The sequence below is a fragment of the Prionailurus bengalensis genome, chromosome B4 (genome assembly GCF_016509475.1).
Source record: "Prionailurus bengalensis isolate Pbe53 chromosome B4, Fcat_Pben_1.1_paternal_pri, whole genome shotgun sequence".
NCBI classification, from domain to species: Eukaryota; Metazoa; Chordata; class Mammalia; order Carnivora; family Felidae; genus Prionailurus; species Prionailurus bengalensis.
In genome coordinates this window covers 25,903,556-25,919,469 of record NC_057358.1, presented here as the reverse complement: position 1 = coordinate 25,919,469, position 15,914 = coordinate 25,903,556, and the positions used below count along the sequence as shown (strand labels likewise).

The following is a 15,914-nucleotide window of genomic DNA, read 5'->3' as shown; positions in this document are numbered from 1 at the left end:
TAGTACTAAGATCTGTGTTTTCTTTTATGAGTTTATGGTTTCAGTTGTTACACTTGGGTCTTTAATCCACTTTGAGTTAATTTTTGTGTATGGTGTAAGAAAGTGGTCCAGTTTCATTCTTTTCCATGTGGCTGTCTTGTTTTCCCAACACTATTTATTTATTTGAAAAAGTAATTATTATCCTTTCCCCATAGGATAGTATATTCTTGCCTCCTTTGTCATAGATTAGTTGACCAGGTACACATAGGTTTATTTCTGGGCTCCCTATTTTGTTCCATTGATCTCTGTGTCCATTTTTGTGCCAATGTCCTACTGTTTTGATGACGATAGCTTTGTAGTATAGTCTGAAACCTGGGATTGTGATACCTCCAGCTTAGTTCTTCTTTTCCAAGCAAGATTGCTTTGGCTATTCTGGATCTTTTGTGATTCCATACAAACTTTAGGATTATTTGTTCGAGTTCTATGAAAAATACTATTGCATTGAATTGATAGGGATTGCATTGAATCTGTAGATTGCTTTGGGTCATATGGATATTTTAACAATATTAATTCTTCCAATCCATGAGCATGGGATATCTTTCCATTCATTTGTATCTTCTTCAGTTTCTTTCATCAGTGTCTTATAGTTTTCAGAGTACAGGTCTTTTACCTCCTTGGTTAAATTTATTTCTAGGTGTTTTCCTCTTTTTGTTGTTATTGTAAATGAGATTGTTTTCTCCATTTTTTTCTGACAGTTTATTATTACTGTGTAAAAACACAACAGATTTCAGAGTATATAATTTTGTGCCTTGCAACTTTACTGAATTCATTTAATAGTTTTTTGTTTTTGTTTTTTTTGGTGGAGCCTTTAAGATTTTCTATATATCGTATCATGTTTTACCTCTTTCTTACCAACTTGGGTGGCTTAAAATTTTTTTTTTCAATGTTTATTTATTTTTGAGGGAGAGAGTGCACAAGCAGGGTTGGGGCAGAGAGAGAGGGAGACAGAGGATCCCACATGGGCTCTGCACTGACAGCAGAGAACCCGATGTGGGGCTAAAACTCCCAAACCACAGGATCATGACCTGAGCTGAAATTGGATGCCTGACCAACTGAGCCACCCAGGTGCCGCCCCCCACCTTCTTTTGTCTGATTGCTGTGGCTAGGACCTCCAGTACTATGTTGAATAAACGTGGCAAGCGTGGGCATCCTTGTCTTATTCTTGATCTTAGAGGGAAAGCTTTTAGCTTTTACCCTTGAGTATGATGTTAGCTGTGGGTTTTGTCGTATGTGGCCTTTTTTATTTAAGTTCTCTCTCTATCCACTTTACTGAGAGTTTTTATGATGAATGCATGTTGAATTTTTTCAAATGCTTTTTCTGCGTCCTGTTGAGATGATCATATGATTTTTACCCTTCATTTTGTTAAAGTGGTGTATCATGTTGATTTGAGGATGTTGAACCACCCTTTGATCCCTAAAATAAGTCCATTTGATTATGGTGAATAATCTCATTAATATATTGTTGCATTTGGTTTGCTGATATTTTGTTTGAAGATTTTTACATCTATAGTCATCAAGAATATTGGTCTTTAATTTTTTTTTTTGTAGTGTCTTTATTTTGGTATCAGGATAATGTCCTTGTAGAATGAATTTGGAAGCGTTCCTCTGTCTTCAATTTTGTGGAACATTTTGAGAAGGCTAGGTTAACTAGCCTAGTTAACTACGTTAACTCTTGTTTAAATGTTTGCTGGAATTCACCATGAAGCTATTATTGTTATTGTTATTGTTACTGATTCAGTTTTGTTACTAGTAATTTATCTCTACAGATTTTCTATTTCTTCCTAATTCAGTCTTGGAAGATTGTATGTTTCTAGGGGTTTATCCATTTTTTCAAGGTTGTCCAATTTGTTGGTGCATAATTTTTTGTAGTAGTCTCTCATAATTCTTAATATTATATTACTTATGTTTATATTATTTATATATAATTAATATTCTGAATAATAAATAATTTTGTGTTTCTGTGATATTGGTTGTAACTTCTTTCATTCTGACTTTGAGTCCTTTCTCTTTTTTTTTTTTGATGAGTCTAAAGTTTTGTCAATTTTGTTTATCTTTTCAAAGAACCAGCTTAGCTTCATCAATCTTATCTATGTTCTCTTAATTTCTATTTCATTTACACTCTGATTTTTAGTATTTCCTTCTTTCTGCTGGCTTTGGGCTTTGTTCTTTTTTCCTAGTTCTTTTAAGTATAAGGTTAAAGTGTTCATTTGGACTTTTTCTTGGTTCTTAAGGTAGTTCTGGATCATTATAAACATCCTTATTAGAAGTGCTTTTTGCTGTGTGGCAAAGATTTTGAACCATTGTATTTCCGTTTTCATTTGTTTCCAGGTGTGTGTGGGGGTGTGTGTGTGTGTGTGTATACACACATTATTTTTTACTCTTTGGCGTCTCTGTTGACTGGTTGTTTAGCCTCCACTTTGTATTTTTTTCAGTGTTTTCTTGTAATGGATTTCTAATTTCATAGCATTATGGTCAAAAAAGATGCTTGTTATGATTTTAGTCTCCTTGAACTTCTTGAGACTAGTTTTGTGGCTTAACGTGTGATATGTTTTGGAGAATTTTTCACATGCACTTGAAAATATATTCTGTATATATCTGTTAAGTCCATGTGGTTGAATGTATCATTCAGAGCCGTTATGGATTTTCTGTCTCAGAGATCTATCCATTGATATAATTGGGGTATTAAAGTCCCACAGTATTTTATTATTGTCAGTTTCTCCCTTTATATCTCAGTATTTCCTTTATAAATTTAGGTGCTCCTGTCTTAGGTACATAGATATTTACAGTTGTTATATCCTCTTGTTGGATTGATCCCTTTATCGTTATGTGATGTTTTTGTCTCATTACACTCTTTAAAAACAATTTTTTTTTTAACATTTATTGACTTTTGAGAGACAGATTGTGACTGGGGGAGGGGCAGAGAGAGAGGGAGACACAGAATCAGAAGCAGGCTCCAGGCTCTGAGCTGTCTGCACAGAGCCCGATGTGGGCTCAAACCCACAAACCGTGAAATCATAATCTGAGCCAAAGTTGGATGCTTGACTGAGCCACCCAGGCGCCCCTGTCTCATTGTTTTAAAGTCTCTTTGTTTTAAAGTCTATTCGGTCTGATACAGGAATTGCTACCCCAGCTTTTTTTTTTTTTTAAAGGAGGCTTGACACACAGTGTGGGGCTTAATGCAGGGCTTGAACTCATCACCCTGAGATCAATACATGAGCTGAGGTTAAGAGTCATGCTCTTAACCAACTGAGCCACCCAGGGACCCCTTAATGACCATTACTTTGAACCGTTCGTTAGGTAGATTCCTTTTCTCTGTTTCTTTTAGTTCTTTCCCTCAAGTTTTATCTTGTTCCTTTGTTTGGAGCATGTTCCTTCGTCTCCTTATTTTGTCTCTCTTGTTTGTTTCTATGCATTCGGTAGGTCAGCTACGTCTCCTGGTGTTGAAGGCAGTGGCCTTATATAGAAGGCATCCTGTGGGTCCAGGAGCACAATACCCTTTGGTCACCAGTAGCAGGCACTTGTGGGGTGTCCCCGTGTGGGCAGCATGTGCCCCCTTTTGTGACTGGGCTGTGGCTGCGGTAGGCACGCTGGTGGGCAGGGTTAGCTCCCAGCGAGGCTGGCTGAGAGTCCTGGCTGCCACTGCTTTGGGCACGCTGGTACGCATGACTGGCCCCCCTTTCTCCAGGACAGGAATTGTTTTGGAGGGTGCTGTGCCCACTGAGGCTGCCCACCTGGTTTGTCGGAGCAGGAGCTGCTTTGGAGGGGCACCTGCCAGGGTGGGCAGATCTGGTGGGCTGGGTTCACAGGGAGCGCCAATGCAGGGCAAGCAGCGCGAGCAAGGTAGATGGAGACTGGCAGAACTGACTCACTCCCGTGTCTGGCCAGCTGGCTGGTGGAAGGCAAGAGAAAGGGCTCCCGCCAACACTGCTGTTCTGCAGAAGGTTTGTAGAGATTCCTGCTTCTCCAGCACATGCTATAAAATAAGTCAATTAATTTCCTTCATGTATAACCCAGGTGATTTTCAAACCGCTGCCTCTGGGCTGGGTCTCAGACTAAGCAATATAGTGCATTGGCCCTTGAAAGAGTACACTCTTGGTTTCCCGTAGCCCTCTGGCTCCCACAGTTAAGCACTGCTGACTTTCAAACCAGGCTTTATGGAGGCTTGTCTTTATGGGGCTGATTTCCCTCTCTTCTGAGAGAGCGTCTTCATGCTTGTAATATCCTTCCTGGTGGGTCATGGGTCTGGGGATTTCGTTTCCAATTGTATCTCTTTCCCCTATCCTTCTTCATGTGGCTTCCCCTTTAACTGTTGGTCTGTGGAAGATGTATTTTGCCAGTCTTTAGATGATGTTCACAGTGAGTTGCGTCTTCTGTAGTTCTAGTGTTGATGGATCTGTGAGAGGTGAGCTCAGGATCTCTTCCTCCACCATTTTCCCAAGATCTTTCCTGTGGTTGGAGTTTTTGCCCACAAAGCCCAGGAATCCCAAATTGTGAAAGTAGCGAAGCGGCTGGCGATTTGGCAAACTCACCCATCAGAAGCAAATAAAAAGGCTTTCTGAAAAGATATACCATCAACCTAGGACTTAATATGACACCCCTTGGAAGATTTACTAACAACCCCAGATTACAAAACATTTGAGAATACAGTCTACCCTCAGCTACAGTCTGCAGGCATCGCAAATAGCAAGATGAAAAGTCAAGCACTCTATGTAATACAACAATTTTATAAAATAAGTATGCTTAAATGATATCAGCTATAAAGAAGGCTTTAAGCATAAGAAAAACATGAGGTGCTAGGAAAAAAATAACAGAGATTTGTAAAAAGAGTCATATATGAACTATACAAATAAGATGCAGAGTTATTTTAAAAAAAACACTCAAAACACTCTGTGACGGGCACCTGGGTGGCTGTCAGTTAAGCATCTGACTTCGGTTCAGGTCATGTTCTCACGGTTTGTGAGTTCGAGCCCTGTCTTGGGACTCTGCACTAACAGCTCAGAGCCTGGAGCCTGCTTCAGATTCTGTGTCACCCTTTCTCTGCCATTTCCCCCACTTGTGTGTCTCCTCTCTCTGTCTCAAAAATAAATACTTAAAAAAAAACACTCTGTGAATAAGTTCTTTAGAGATTAGACAGTTTAAGAGAGCAAAGTGATTGGAAGATAGATTTCAACAAAATTCCCAGAATGCTGGGAGACGGTTAAGATATCCCAACTTCGTTTTTCATGGAATATGTGTAGCTGGCAAGCTTAACCCAAAAGCCTTGTGGCAGAATAAAGGGCTAAGAAGTTTTTCCTTACTCTAAATGTCAAGTGTAGATAAAAGTATAATAACAATATTGGCTCAGAGAAACAAATTAAGAATACAGAATAGAGAGCCCAGCTACAGATAATTTGTGTACGGGAGTTTGATAAGTAATATTACAGATCAGTGGGAAGAGATTAAATGGTGCTATCCTTTTGGACATAAATTAACTTAGAGCTCTTTCACTATACGAAGTCAAACTGTAAAACTTTAAAGAAGTCACAGCAGAATCTCTTTATTAGGACAGGGAATATTTTAAGAAACAAAATGCGCAACCATATAGAAAAAGCTGGATGTCTTTGGCTATGTTAAAGTAACTTCTATGTGCCCAGGGCTGCTGTATTTTTTAAGGTAGGGTGGACAATTGACAAGTAGTCGAAAAAAATGTAATAGTTTAGGTACAACAGAAGTTGATTTCCTGCTCAACGATCATTTAGAGGGATACGTCAGATTGAGGTGTCGCTGTCCTCTGTAAGGTCTTTTGGGGACCCAGATGCTTCCATCTGGTGGCTTTGCTGTCATTTAAGGCCTTGTCATAGTCTGCAGGCAGCTGGGGGAGGGGGAGAGTATGGAGGAAGCATCCCAATTTCTTAAAAGCCTCAGCCTGGAAGTGGCACTTAGAACTTCCCTGTCGTGCTTGACAGCTGAGCTGTAGGGGGAGGGGTGGAGGGTGGACATGACAGGAAATGTGGCTTCACTAGGCAGTGGCTGTCTAGCTACAGTTCTTCAATGGCTGTGGAAGAGGACAGTTTATGTTGGGAGCAGCTGTCTCTGCCTCTGAAACTACTGTGAAAACAGAACTCGGAAATTGGAGAAGATAGACATTAAAGCCATAGGGAGATTCCATTTCCTATCCATTTGATTAGCAAGATGTCTGGTAACACCAAGTGTTGGCAAGGGTCTGGGCACTCAGGAAACACTTAACGACTGTTAGGCATCTCCCACAGTGCAGGGAGGAGTGGTGTGAAAAGGCATTCAATAACAAAGAGCAGAAACAACCACCGTGTTCTCAGTTTAAAAAAAAAAAAAGATAGGGAAACTACTGTTTTTTTGTTTTTGTTTTTAATGTTTAGTTTTGAGAGAGAGAAAGAGCACAAGCAGGGGAGGAGCAGAGAGAGAGGGAGACAGAGAATACAAAGCAGGTTCCAGACTTTGAGCTGTCAGCACAGAGCCCGTTGTGGGGCTTGAACTCATGAACTGTGAGATCATGACCTGAGCCAAAGTCGGATGCTTAACCAACTACGCCACCCGGATGTCCCATGTAAACTACTGTTAATTAGTATGACAGAATATCATCGAGCTGTTAAAATGGATGAACGACATATACATGTATCAAGCTAGATATCTCAATGTCGTATCGAATGAAAAATCCAGTTGTTGAGGAAACAGTGCCATTTATGTACAAAAATAGCTTTGATGAGCGCTGGCTGTATATGGAAGTGATGAATCACTAAATTCTACTCCTGAAACCAGTGTTACACTATATGTTAACTAGAACTTAAGTAAAAATTAAAAAAAAAGAAGCTTATGATGCTTATCAATATATATATGCTTAAAAAGATGAAAATGCATATGGGAATATATCTGTCAGTGTCAACATAATGTTTCGTTTTCTAGGCAGAAAGGAAAGAGGAGGGGACAGAAGGACGGGTCCCTAGCCTTATCTCTTATGAATTACTTTAAGAGATATTTGAAGCAAATATGCCAGGCTAATAGCGCTTTAATTTTGATGCTGGGTATGCAGTGAAATACATTTGCTTTATTTTCAAAAAACGTTTTAACGTGTTTAAAATGGAACATTAATAATTAAAACATTTCAAACATTTTAGAAGTTAAAGAATGGGAAGGTGTGGTGTATATATACAATGGCATATCAGCCAGTCCTAAAAATAATGAAATCTTGCCACTTGCAATGACTTGGATGGAGCTAGAGAGTTATTAGGCTAAGTGAAAGAAGTCAGTCAGAGAAAGACAAAAACCCCATGATTTCACTCGTATGTGGAATTTAAGAAACAAAACAAATGATCTCAGCTGCCCAGCTAATGGGCAGTGAATGAAACAGGGGCAAATACTTTTCTCACTTGCTTGAATAGGTCAACTGAAGTTTTCCCTTTCTGTGGTCTGTGTCCTCATCTTTCCCAGGCTATTACCTTTCTAAATGGACAAGTTTAAGTGACGTACACTCTTGCCATATATATTTTTTTCCCATACGGAGTATCTTTCTCCTAGAATGGGTGCTTGCCTTGGTCAGTGTTGTGTGAATGAACGAAACTCCAGTTAGGGTAGTTTGCCTTTTCTTTCGTTTTCTTATAATTTGTGTGATGAAGTGTTATGACTGAAAGGTTACGAAGGGCTGGATTACAGAAAGAAGGAATGAACTAAGATGAAAGCAGAAAAATACTAGAAAACAAAAACAGTAAAGCTAATCTAAAAGGTAGTTCTTTGAAAATACAGTGAAATCAATGTTTGTTCACTAACGGAGGGATAAAGGGTAGAAATAGAGAAAGCATGTATACAGCAACTAAGAAATGGTGCTAAAGAAAATGTGTAATAGAGGAAATTCAAAGACTCGCAAGAGGCTATTTTGCTTCAATGGATTCCAAGAGAAAATGAATAATATTCTGGGAGATGGTATTTTTTAAGACCAGGAAAAAAAAACGAATAATTTTTCTAGGAGATAGTATTTGCCACAACTGACAATAGAAAAGATAGAAAAACCTACATGGAGAAATTGCCTGAAGCCATCCAGAAGAAATAAAGTTGAGGGATAAAGCTACCCTCCAAAATATGTCAGATCCAGCTAGTTTCTCAGGGGAATGCAGTAAAATATTTCAAGAAGAGATTACTCCAGTAGTATTGAGATGTTTTCAGCCCATATAAAAAGATAGAAGCTTCCATAGTTTTAAAAAAATGAAGTTAGTAGAATATTGTTATCAAGACCTAAGAAAGACAGGACCAATGGGGAAAAAAATAACACAGCCTCAGTCAAGAATATTGATGGAGAAAGTCTAAATAAAATATTAGCCAGTGGATTCCACAGCACGTTAAAAGATCAATATATCCTAATCGAGCAAGGTTCACCGTGGGAATGCCAGGATGAGTAGTAGTTTGAAATCTATGAATAGAATTCCCATATTACCTTGTCAAACAGGAGAAACAGTATGGTTGTATCTAATGGAAAACATTTTGTGAGATTGAACATTAAATTTTTTCATATATATATCTTAAAGTTTATTTTCAGAGGGGGGATAGGCGGGGCTGCAGAGAGAAAGGAAGAGAGAGGATCCCACGCAGGCTCTGCACCCAGCACCGAGCCCAACGAGGGGCTCCATCTCACAACCCTGAGATCATGACCCAATCCTATGCTTAACTGACTGAGCTACCCATGTGCCATGAACATTCATTAAAAAAATAATAATAATAATATAACTCTTGCATGGGTATTAATTTCACATGATACTATGGATCTATGGCAGTGGAAAGCCAGAATTCATCGCATATTAAAGACAGGGAACAAAGCATTACCCCTCATCAGTTTTAATAATTTTATTTTTTTGGAGCTATTGGCCAAGAAAATTCGCCAAAAGAGAGAGTAGTGCTATAAAATTGGAAAGAAGGACATACAGTTGAGCACTGTTGCCTCTGTTCTGTTGATGTTTTTCCAGCTTTAAATTTCCTCTTTCCTAATAAAATGGTTTTTTTTTGGAGAAAGATTATTATTTTTTAAAAGAGGATCCTCGCCATTAGTAGAATATTTTTATTTATTTATTTTAAACCCTACACAACATAGTTCTGTCATTCCCAGCTCCTCCTGGCTGGCATTGTGTCCCGTGGTGCTTCTAATACTCGGAACTCTCTCTTCTCCGTGTTCTAAATACATGAGGTAGCTGGGTGGGGGGTGGGGTGCGTGCAGTGCTAATTCTGGTTTGGCTGCTTGCTGTTAACATAGAGAATCCAACTACCGAGCGGGTGTTTTCACTGCTTTTTAATATTCATAATAGAAGGCAGGAAATGGATTTTTACAGCTTTGGTTTATTTAATACCATTCGGGTAACCATGATTGGGTTCTTCCGTTTACCTCTACACGTCACTGAGACGTTTCAAACAAATAATTGTGTTGAGATTAGCCAAGATTTATTTTATACATTCGCTATTGAAGCTTCGTTTAAAACCATCTCTGCGATACGTGTACAAAAATTATATTATCGGCACCAGATTCTCTTACAAAAATTAAACATTTATTTTCAAGATGTGTGTAAATGAAGGTAATTACAGCTTTCCTATAAGAATTGGTTACATGTAGAAATGGTTTTTATTTTAACTGACTTTTTCTGATGTAAGTATAATTACAGAAGACGGACCCTTGCGGCCACGTGCATAATCACTATTTAGTGGAGCATAAATGTCTCCGTTTTAAAACGTCCCTTTTTCTTAATAGTGTATTTTAAATATTTTAGCATGCCATTTTTTAGGACCTTACTTTTGAATAATTGCCTGTTTTGCTATCGTATGAAACTAACCAGTCTCCCCTTTTCGCCAGTCTTTTTTACTCCTGACTCTTTTCTTTCTGCAACTTCTTCCACTTTTGCTCTCTTCTTGGTGTTCAGAGGACAAAAACGAAGTATGCTTTGATTGCATGGCTGAGTCTGCAAAGGGAAGTGTTTAAGTTAAAATAAATGAGATTTTGTAGGTTTGGCAATACATGACATTTAGTAATTAGATGCCGTGTCTGCGGTTCTGTTTGTCTGTTGGATTCCAGAATGTTAGCACTCAGGGAAATTGACTAAACTATATCAGAGTGAATTTTTCTGGTGTGTAAAGGTGAATTACAGCATTTAACATAAAGCTGTGCCATATCATTCAATATGAAAGCCACTAGCCTCGTGGGCATTTAAATTTAAATTAATAAAAATTACATAAGATAAAAAAAATTCAGTTCCTTAAGTAAACTAGCCACAGGACAAGTGCTCACTAGCCACATGTGGCCGGTGACTAACCATGTTGGGCAAGCAGGTACAGAACGTTTTTTTTTTTTTAATTTTAAGTAGGCCCCACGCCCATCGTGGAGGCCAACTCAGGACTTGAACTCACAACCTTGAGCTGAGATCAAGAATCGGATGCTTAACTGACTGAGCCATCTAGGCGCCCCCAGAATGTTTTCAATATCACAGAGAGTTCTGTTGAATAACCTTGGGGTGAAGTTTATACGTCTTACCTGTTTATTAGTATTTAAAACTCATTTTTGTTTTTCATTTTCTTCCTGGATATTATAAATACCAGTAAAAGTCAATTATTTGGGAAACAACAGACAACTTAGAACTACTTAGAATAATTTTTACTTTCCTACCAACTTAATTTTTAAAATCCTGTCCTGAAGTGAGACATGTATCAACATAGGGTTACCGGCAGTTAGAAATTCTAGGAGAAAAAAACACAAAAAAGAAACTGTAGGAGAACATTTGAAAATTCTTGATAGAATACAAAGTCCCAGGGTGGGCAGGGTGGGGGCAGGTTTTCATATCACTTGGCTGAAGATCTACAGAAGATGATGTGGAGAGAGGGGCTCACAGGTTTTAAAAGACACTCAGAAGCAGCAAAGTAAGTGGAGAAACAATACATCTATTTGGGGCATGTAATTTCAGGCTGTGATTACAGTAGTGTATCAATATAAATTAATCTGGAAAACCGAAGAAATGTTGGAAAGAAAAAATAAGGGGAGGGGTGCCAAGGGACCATCCTGTGGTCATTGGAAACAGCCATTATTATTTGTCACGTATCTGCCCAGCCTCCTCTCTGTCCTGTTCAGCCAGCAGTGAACGAGGTCCGTGAGGAAGGCAGAGGAATGTTAGTCTGAGAGGCAGGCTTCTGGAGCAGTGAAGAGCTCAGACACTAAGCCAGGTGGCCTGACCTTTAAGTCCCAGCTCAGCTGCTTCTCTATGGAACCACAGCCCATTGCTTAACTCCTGTGTATCTGCTCATCTGTAAAATGGGATGCTGTTGCATTCTGCCTCTTACTATTCTTGTGAGGGTTAAGGAATTAAAATACTGAACTCCCTGAAGACTGTATTACTGATAGTACTGATCACTGTTATATAGGGAATACAGACACACGGTAAGTCCCTAGTAACTATGAGCCTCTGTATTTATTATTACAGGGAAACAGACATTTAAACAAGTAGTTGCAATAAAGCTAGGCGAGTGTTCCGAGAAGGGTAGGTTCAGCATTCTATGATAGTATTTGTTGAGGTGACTGAATTTTTGATACTGACTTAAGCAAAATTAATTTAGCTCTTAGGTGGGACGGTTTTGTTTTCGATCATACTGTAATAGTTTCTCACATCAAATCTTGCTCCTTCTATAGCTTGTAGTCTTAATACAATAATTTGTTTATTATCCTACCGTGATTAATATTTAAATGTTCCAGTATTTTAAGCAAAACTGTGGTCCTGATCACTGGTAATATCATAAGTGTCAAAATTCTTTCCCTGATACTTTGCATTGTGGACCAGCTTGCCAAAAAGGTAATAGAATCCTCTCTTAGCAGTAGCATCTGGCTAATCAAAATAAAATCTATCTTCCAGACATTTTACAAGAGAGTTTGGTTAGCTTTCAGTATAATTAAAGAGTATATTACTGGATACCTAAGAGTGTATTACTTGATACCTATTAAAAATGGGAAATTCTGAAGTGCAACTGTTTTTTATATATAGTGAGGGGCAATTTCTTCAAGTGTAAATGAATAAGTAGAGGCTTAAGTAAGTTTTCAAGTATAACATTTTAAGGGCACCTCTGTATGAGCTGAAATCGATCAAACTGAAATCAATCAAATGCTTTGCGTTTGTCAAAGCATCTTTCATCTCTTGATAGTACTCGGGTTTTTTTCGTTTTTTTTTTTTTTTTTTTACAGAACGCTGTCTTATAATGCACTAAACTATCTTCTGGCCTTTGTGTATCTTGGGTAATGATGGGAAATGAAGGACCAAATTATTTATTATTTAACAATATAATTTTACTGGTTTTACAGTACAGAAAATTATTTAAGCTTAACAGTTATGAGACGTGTCTCTCTAGCTATGAGAACTCTCTTTGTTTCTTAGAAGTTTGACCCTGGGCGGGGGAGACGTTGACAATTTGGGGGGAAAAAAGACTCAAAGGAACAGCATGCTCAGAAAGGCGTTCCCAGAGTGCTGACCACTGGCCCACACAGTGCCAGCCCCCTCGCTCTTCGTGGTTATCACAAACCAGGCTGGCAGGATGTAGCTGCCAGCTTATCACTTTGCTTTAATCATAATTTATGTTTTTAGCAGGAATATAAATTACAACCAATACTTAAGGTATTGAAGCAGTATGTTTTAGAAATTACAGATTTTATAAAACTAACAATTATTCGGGGGGAAAAACTAAGGTTTAGCTTTTCTGTGAGTCCTATTTGATAACGATTTTTTCCCCCATTTGACCTCATGTTAGAAACACTGGACCAGAGATGAATGATGCCCACATACCTGTCATCTCTAGGTTTATCGAAACATACAGTTTTTGTTTAGAGAGTCGAGCGGATCAGTTTTCTTGGCAGAGATAAAAATCTTACAGTATCTTCCTGTTTGCCAGCAGGTGAACTTATACTCACTTATTTTTCTTCCAGATTCATGAAAAACTCCACTACTATGAGAAGCAGAACCCCGTGCCCATCCTCCACGGCGCAGCGGTCTTGGCCGATGATGTAAGTGTGCCTTCCTGAGCTCCCTGGGACATGGCTCCCTCGGGCCTGGCCGGGACAGAGCTCATCCCGGTGCAGACAGACGCGTGTGATCCAATGAGCGAAAACCAGAAGAAGCTGCAAACGTTTCCAAAAGTCCTGTCATCACAGAGCTTATGCTGACATTATGCTGATTTTCATTCACTCTCCTGCTCTAAAAATTTTGCATTGGAGATACCATCTTGTTCTGCCTTGGTAACTACGTAACAGAAATTTTAGGCTCGAACTCTCCGGGGAGAGAGAAGCTGTCAGCTATTAGCGTTCTGAGAAAAGTCACAGGCAGGAGGAATGCTTTGGAGAAATAAAGACAAATGAGATATGTCTATTGCTGACAGTGCTAAAAAAATGACAGATACTCGTATAGGAATGAGGCATATGAAATACATAAAAAGACAGGGTTGTTTTTAAAATGGATTATAAAGCATAGTAATGATTTATGGATATTAGACCTTTCCAAATTACCTTCATAACCAAAAAATAAATTTTAGAAGCAGTTGGCATTGATGGAGTAGTTAATTTCCTGTGGCTATAATTTTATTTTCGATCTGGGGGAGGGAGCTAACTTGCTGTTTCTTACTGTTAACTTTCAAACTCGGATGAATTGAGAGCACACCTGGATAAACTATAAGACACCAAAGCTGCACAAGAAATCGGTTGTGTGTGAAGGCTCGTTTTAGTGATGTCCTGTTAACTTACCTGTTGCCTTTTAAACTTTTTACTTTGTTGTGATAAAACAAGCAGTAGTTCACTTGAGTAAAATATCAGGGCCATAAGTATAATTTAATAAAACCAACCACCTTCCGAGGTTGATTTTCTTATATATATTTTATCTCCTAATTTAGATAATAAAGCATATGTAATAAATCTCTCAGATGTTTGCCGCCTGGTGAGTCCCCAGCCTCCCTTCCAGGTTTATCCAGAGATTACAAATTATCGGGATGTTTCAGTGTATGTGTTTTATGAGGCGACTCACTCCTGTGCATCGTAGAACCACAATTTTTGAAGTGAAGGTGTAGATAGAATTCTACAGCTGGAAGCTATAGTTGCCACTTGAGAAAGTCTTAAAAATCACCTTAAAGACATTGACTCTTGAGGGTTTGGGGAAATATTTGTTGATATCCAATGTGATTGAGGCCCAATCATATTACAGTATTGCTTTTAAAAAAAAATTAGAGACTTATACAGTAAATGTAGCATTTTCTAATTCATCCCAGCAATATATTTAAATTTTTAAAAAGTGACTAAGGCATGCAGAGAGCCTTTTATGCCTTTTTGTAAGTTAGCGATTATTTCTAAGAATTATTTTAACTTGACAAAAATTTTACCTTGGAAAAGTAAAATCACTTTTTGAAATGTAACCAGTGAATTTATCAATTTTATCAGATTTTATTTTTTGTGTATAATTTATATTATGCCCTTCTTTTAGAGAAAAGTCCTTTTCCAGAGATAAGAACAGCTCTTTTTAAAAACCTTGGTGGAAACAAAAAGAAATTTCGTGCAATATCTTAAGAACGGTTTTTAAATGAAAATATATGTACATATTTTGAATTCTTTACTGAGTATTTCACAATTTTTTTTTCTTTTTTTAAATTTCTTTCTTCTAATGTTTATTTAAGAGAGAGAGGGAGGGGTAGAGGGAGAGAGAGAGAGAATCTCAAGCAGGCTCTGCTCTGTCCGTGCAGAGCCCGATGCAGGGCTCCAACCTCACAAACCATGAGATCGTGACTTGAGCCGAAATCAGAAGTCAGATACTTAACCAACTGAGCCACCCCAGCACCCCTGTAATTTTTTTTTTCTATTTGTTCTTGCTTTTCTTCTTTCGAAAATATATGATCCTTACCATACCTGAAATGGAACAGAATGTTGATAGGAACATCTCTAAGTGAAGAACATGAGACAGGTTCAAGGTTCTAACCCTTTCTTTAGCTAGAATCATCTACGGGCATTCTCGATCATTATAGTAGAATACAGTCAGCATTTTGGTACCAGAGTACTTGTCAACCTATTGTAAGTCATTTTATGATTAGCCTGGTTCCCATTTAACGGACTTCTTAGTCTGTGTAGGTACACATAATAAAAGTTTAAGACCATTTGCTCTTATTAGAGACATTCTAGTTCTTTTTCAGTTCAGCTCTAAACAGCAAGCTACTGTGGGCTTTTGGAAACCCTGTGGGTTTCACCACCTCATTCAGAAACTTTTTTTTTCATTTTTGTCTTTTTCTTCCTCTCTCTCTCTTTTAAAAAATCGTGTCAAAGTCTGATCCAGTCCTTTTTACAAGTGGTCCTTTGTTTGCATGCAAAAGACCATTCCTTAAGATGAAGTGCTGGGATTTGCCCTCATTGCAATAAATCAGAAGGTGATCTGGCTGATAGGATTTTTTTTAGTTCTACTCTCAGCCAAGATCCCGGGGTGGGACCTGGGCTACCAAGGGCCTAAAAAGAGGAGCAGTGATTGATCGTCTGTTTTCTTTCATGCTGACTTTTCCTTAATCACTGGAAAGTGGCAAGATAGATTCTCATTTGTCACACATGGAGCTACACAGTGCTCTTACTAAATGCTCTCTCTGTCCATGTGATCTCCCTTGCAGCTGGCCGAAGAGCTTCAGAACAAGCCATTAAACAGTGAGATCAGAGAGCTGTTGAAACTGCTGTCAAAACCCAATGTGAAGGTGAGGACATGTAATAAATATCTTCCAGAAGAGCCACTTTCTGAGACTTCAGATGAATTTTGTTTCGAGCATCAATTTTCAGTAAATATCTTTTCAAATGGTGCCCAGCATTTTAATAACCTAAATTCCATTAAGGACAAAGAGTTGAG

At 38.4% G+C, this 15,914-nt stretch overlaps 1 protein-coding gene across 4 annotated transcripts in view; it reads left to right on the top strand.

The window, feature by feature from the left end:
• The window catches only part of MPP7 (membrane palmitoylated protein 7), a 292,696-nt gene that overhangs the window by 160,725 nt on the left and 116,057 nt on the right, over window positions 1-15,914 (top strand). For all 4 annotated transcript variants that reach the window (XM_043563317.1, XM_043563318.1, XM_043563319.1 and 1 more), the window contains exons 4-5: window positions 12,983-13,060; window positions 15,685-15,765. In XM_043563317.1, coding sequence (XP_043419252.1) covers window positions 12,983-13,060; window positions 15,685-15,765 — 159 coding nt within the window. The remainder of the gene's footprint in view (window positions 1-12,982; window positions 13,061-15,684; window positions 15,766-15,914) is intronic.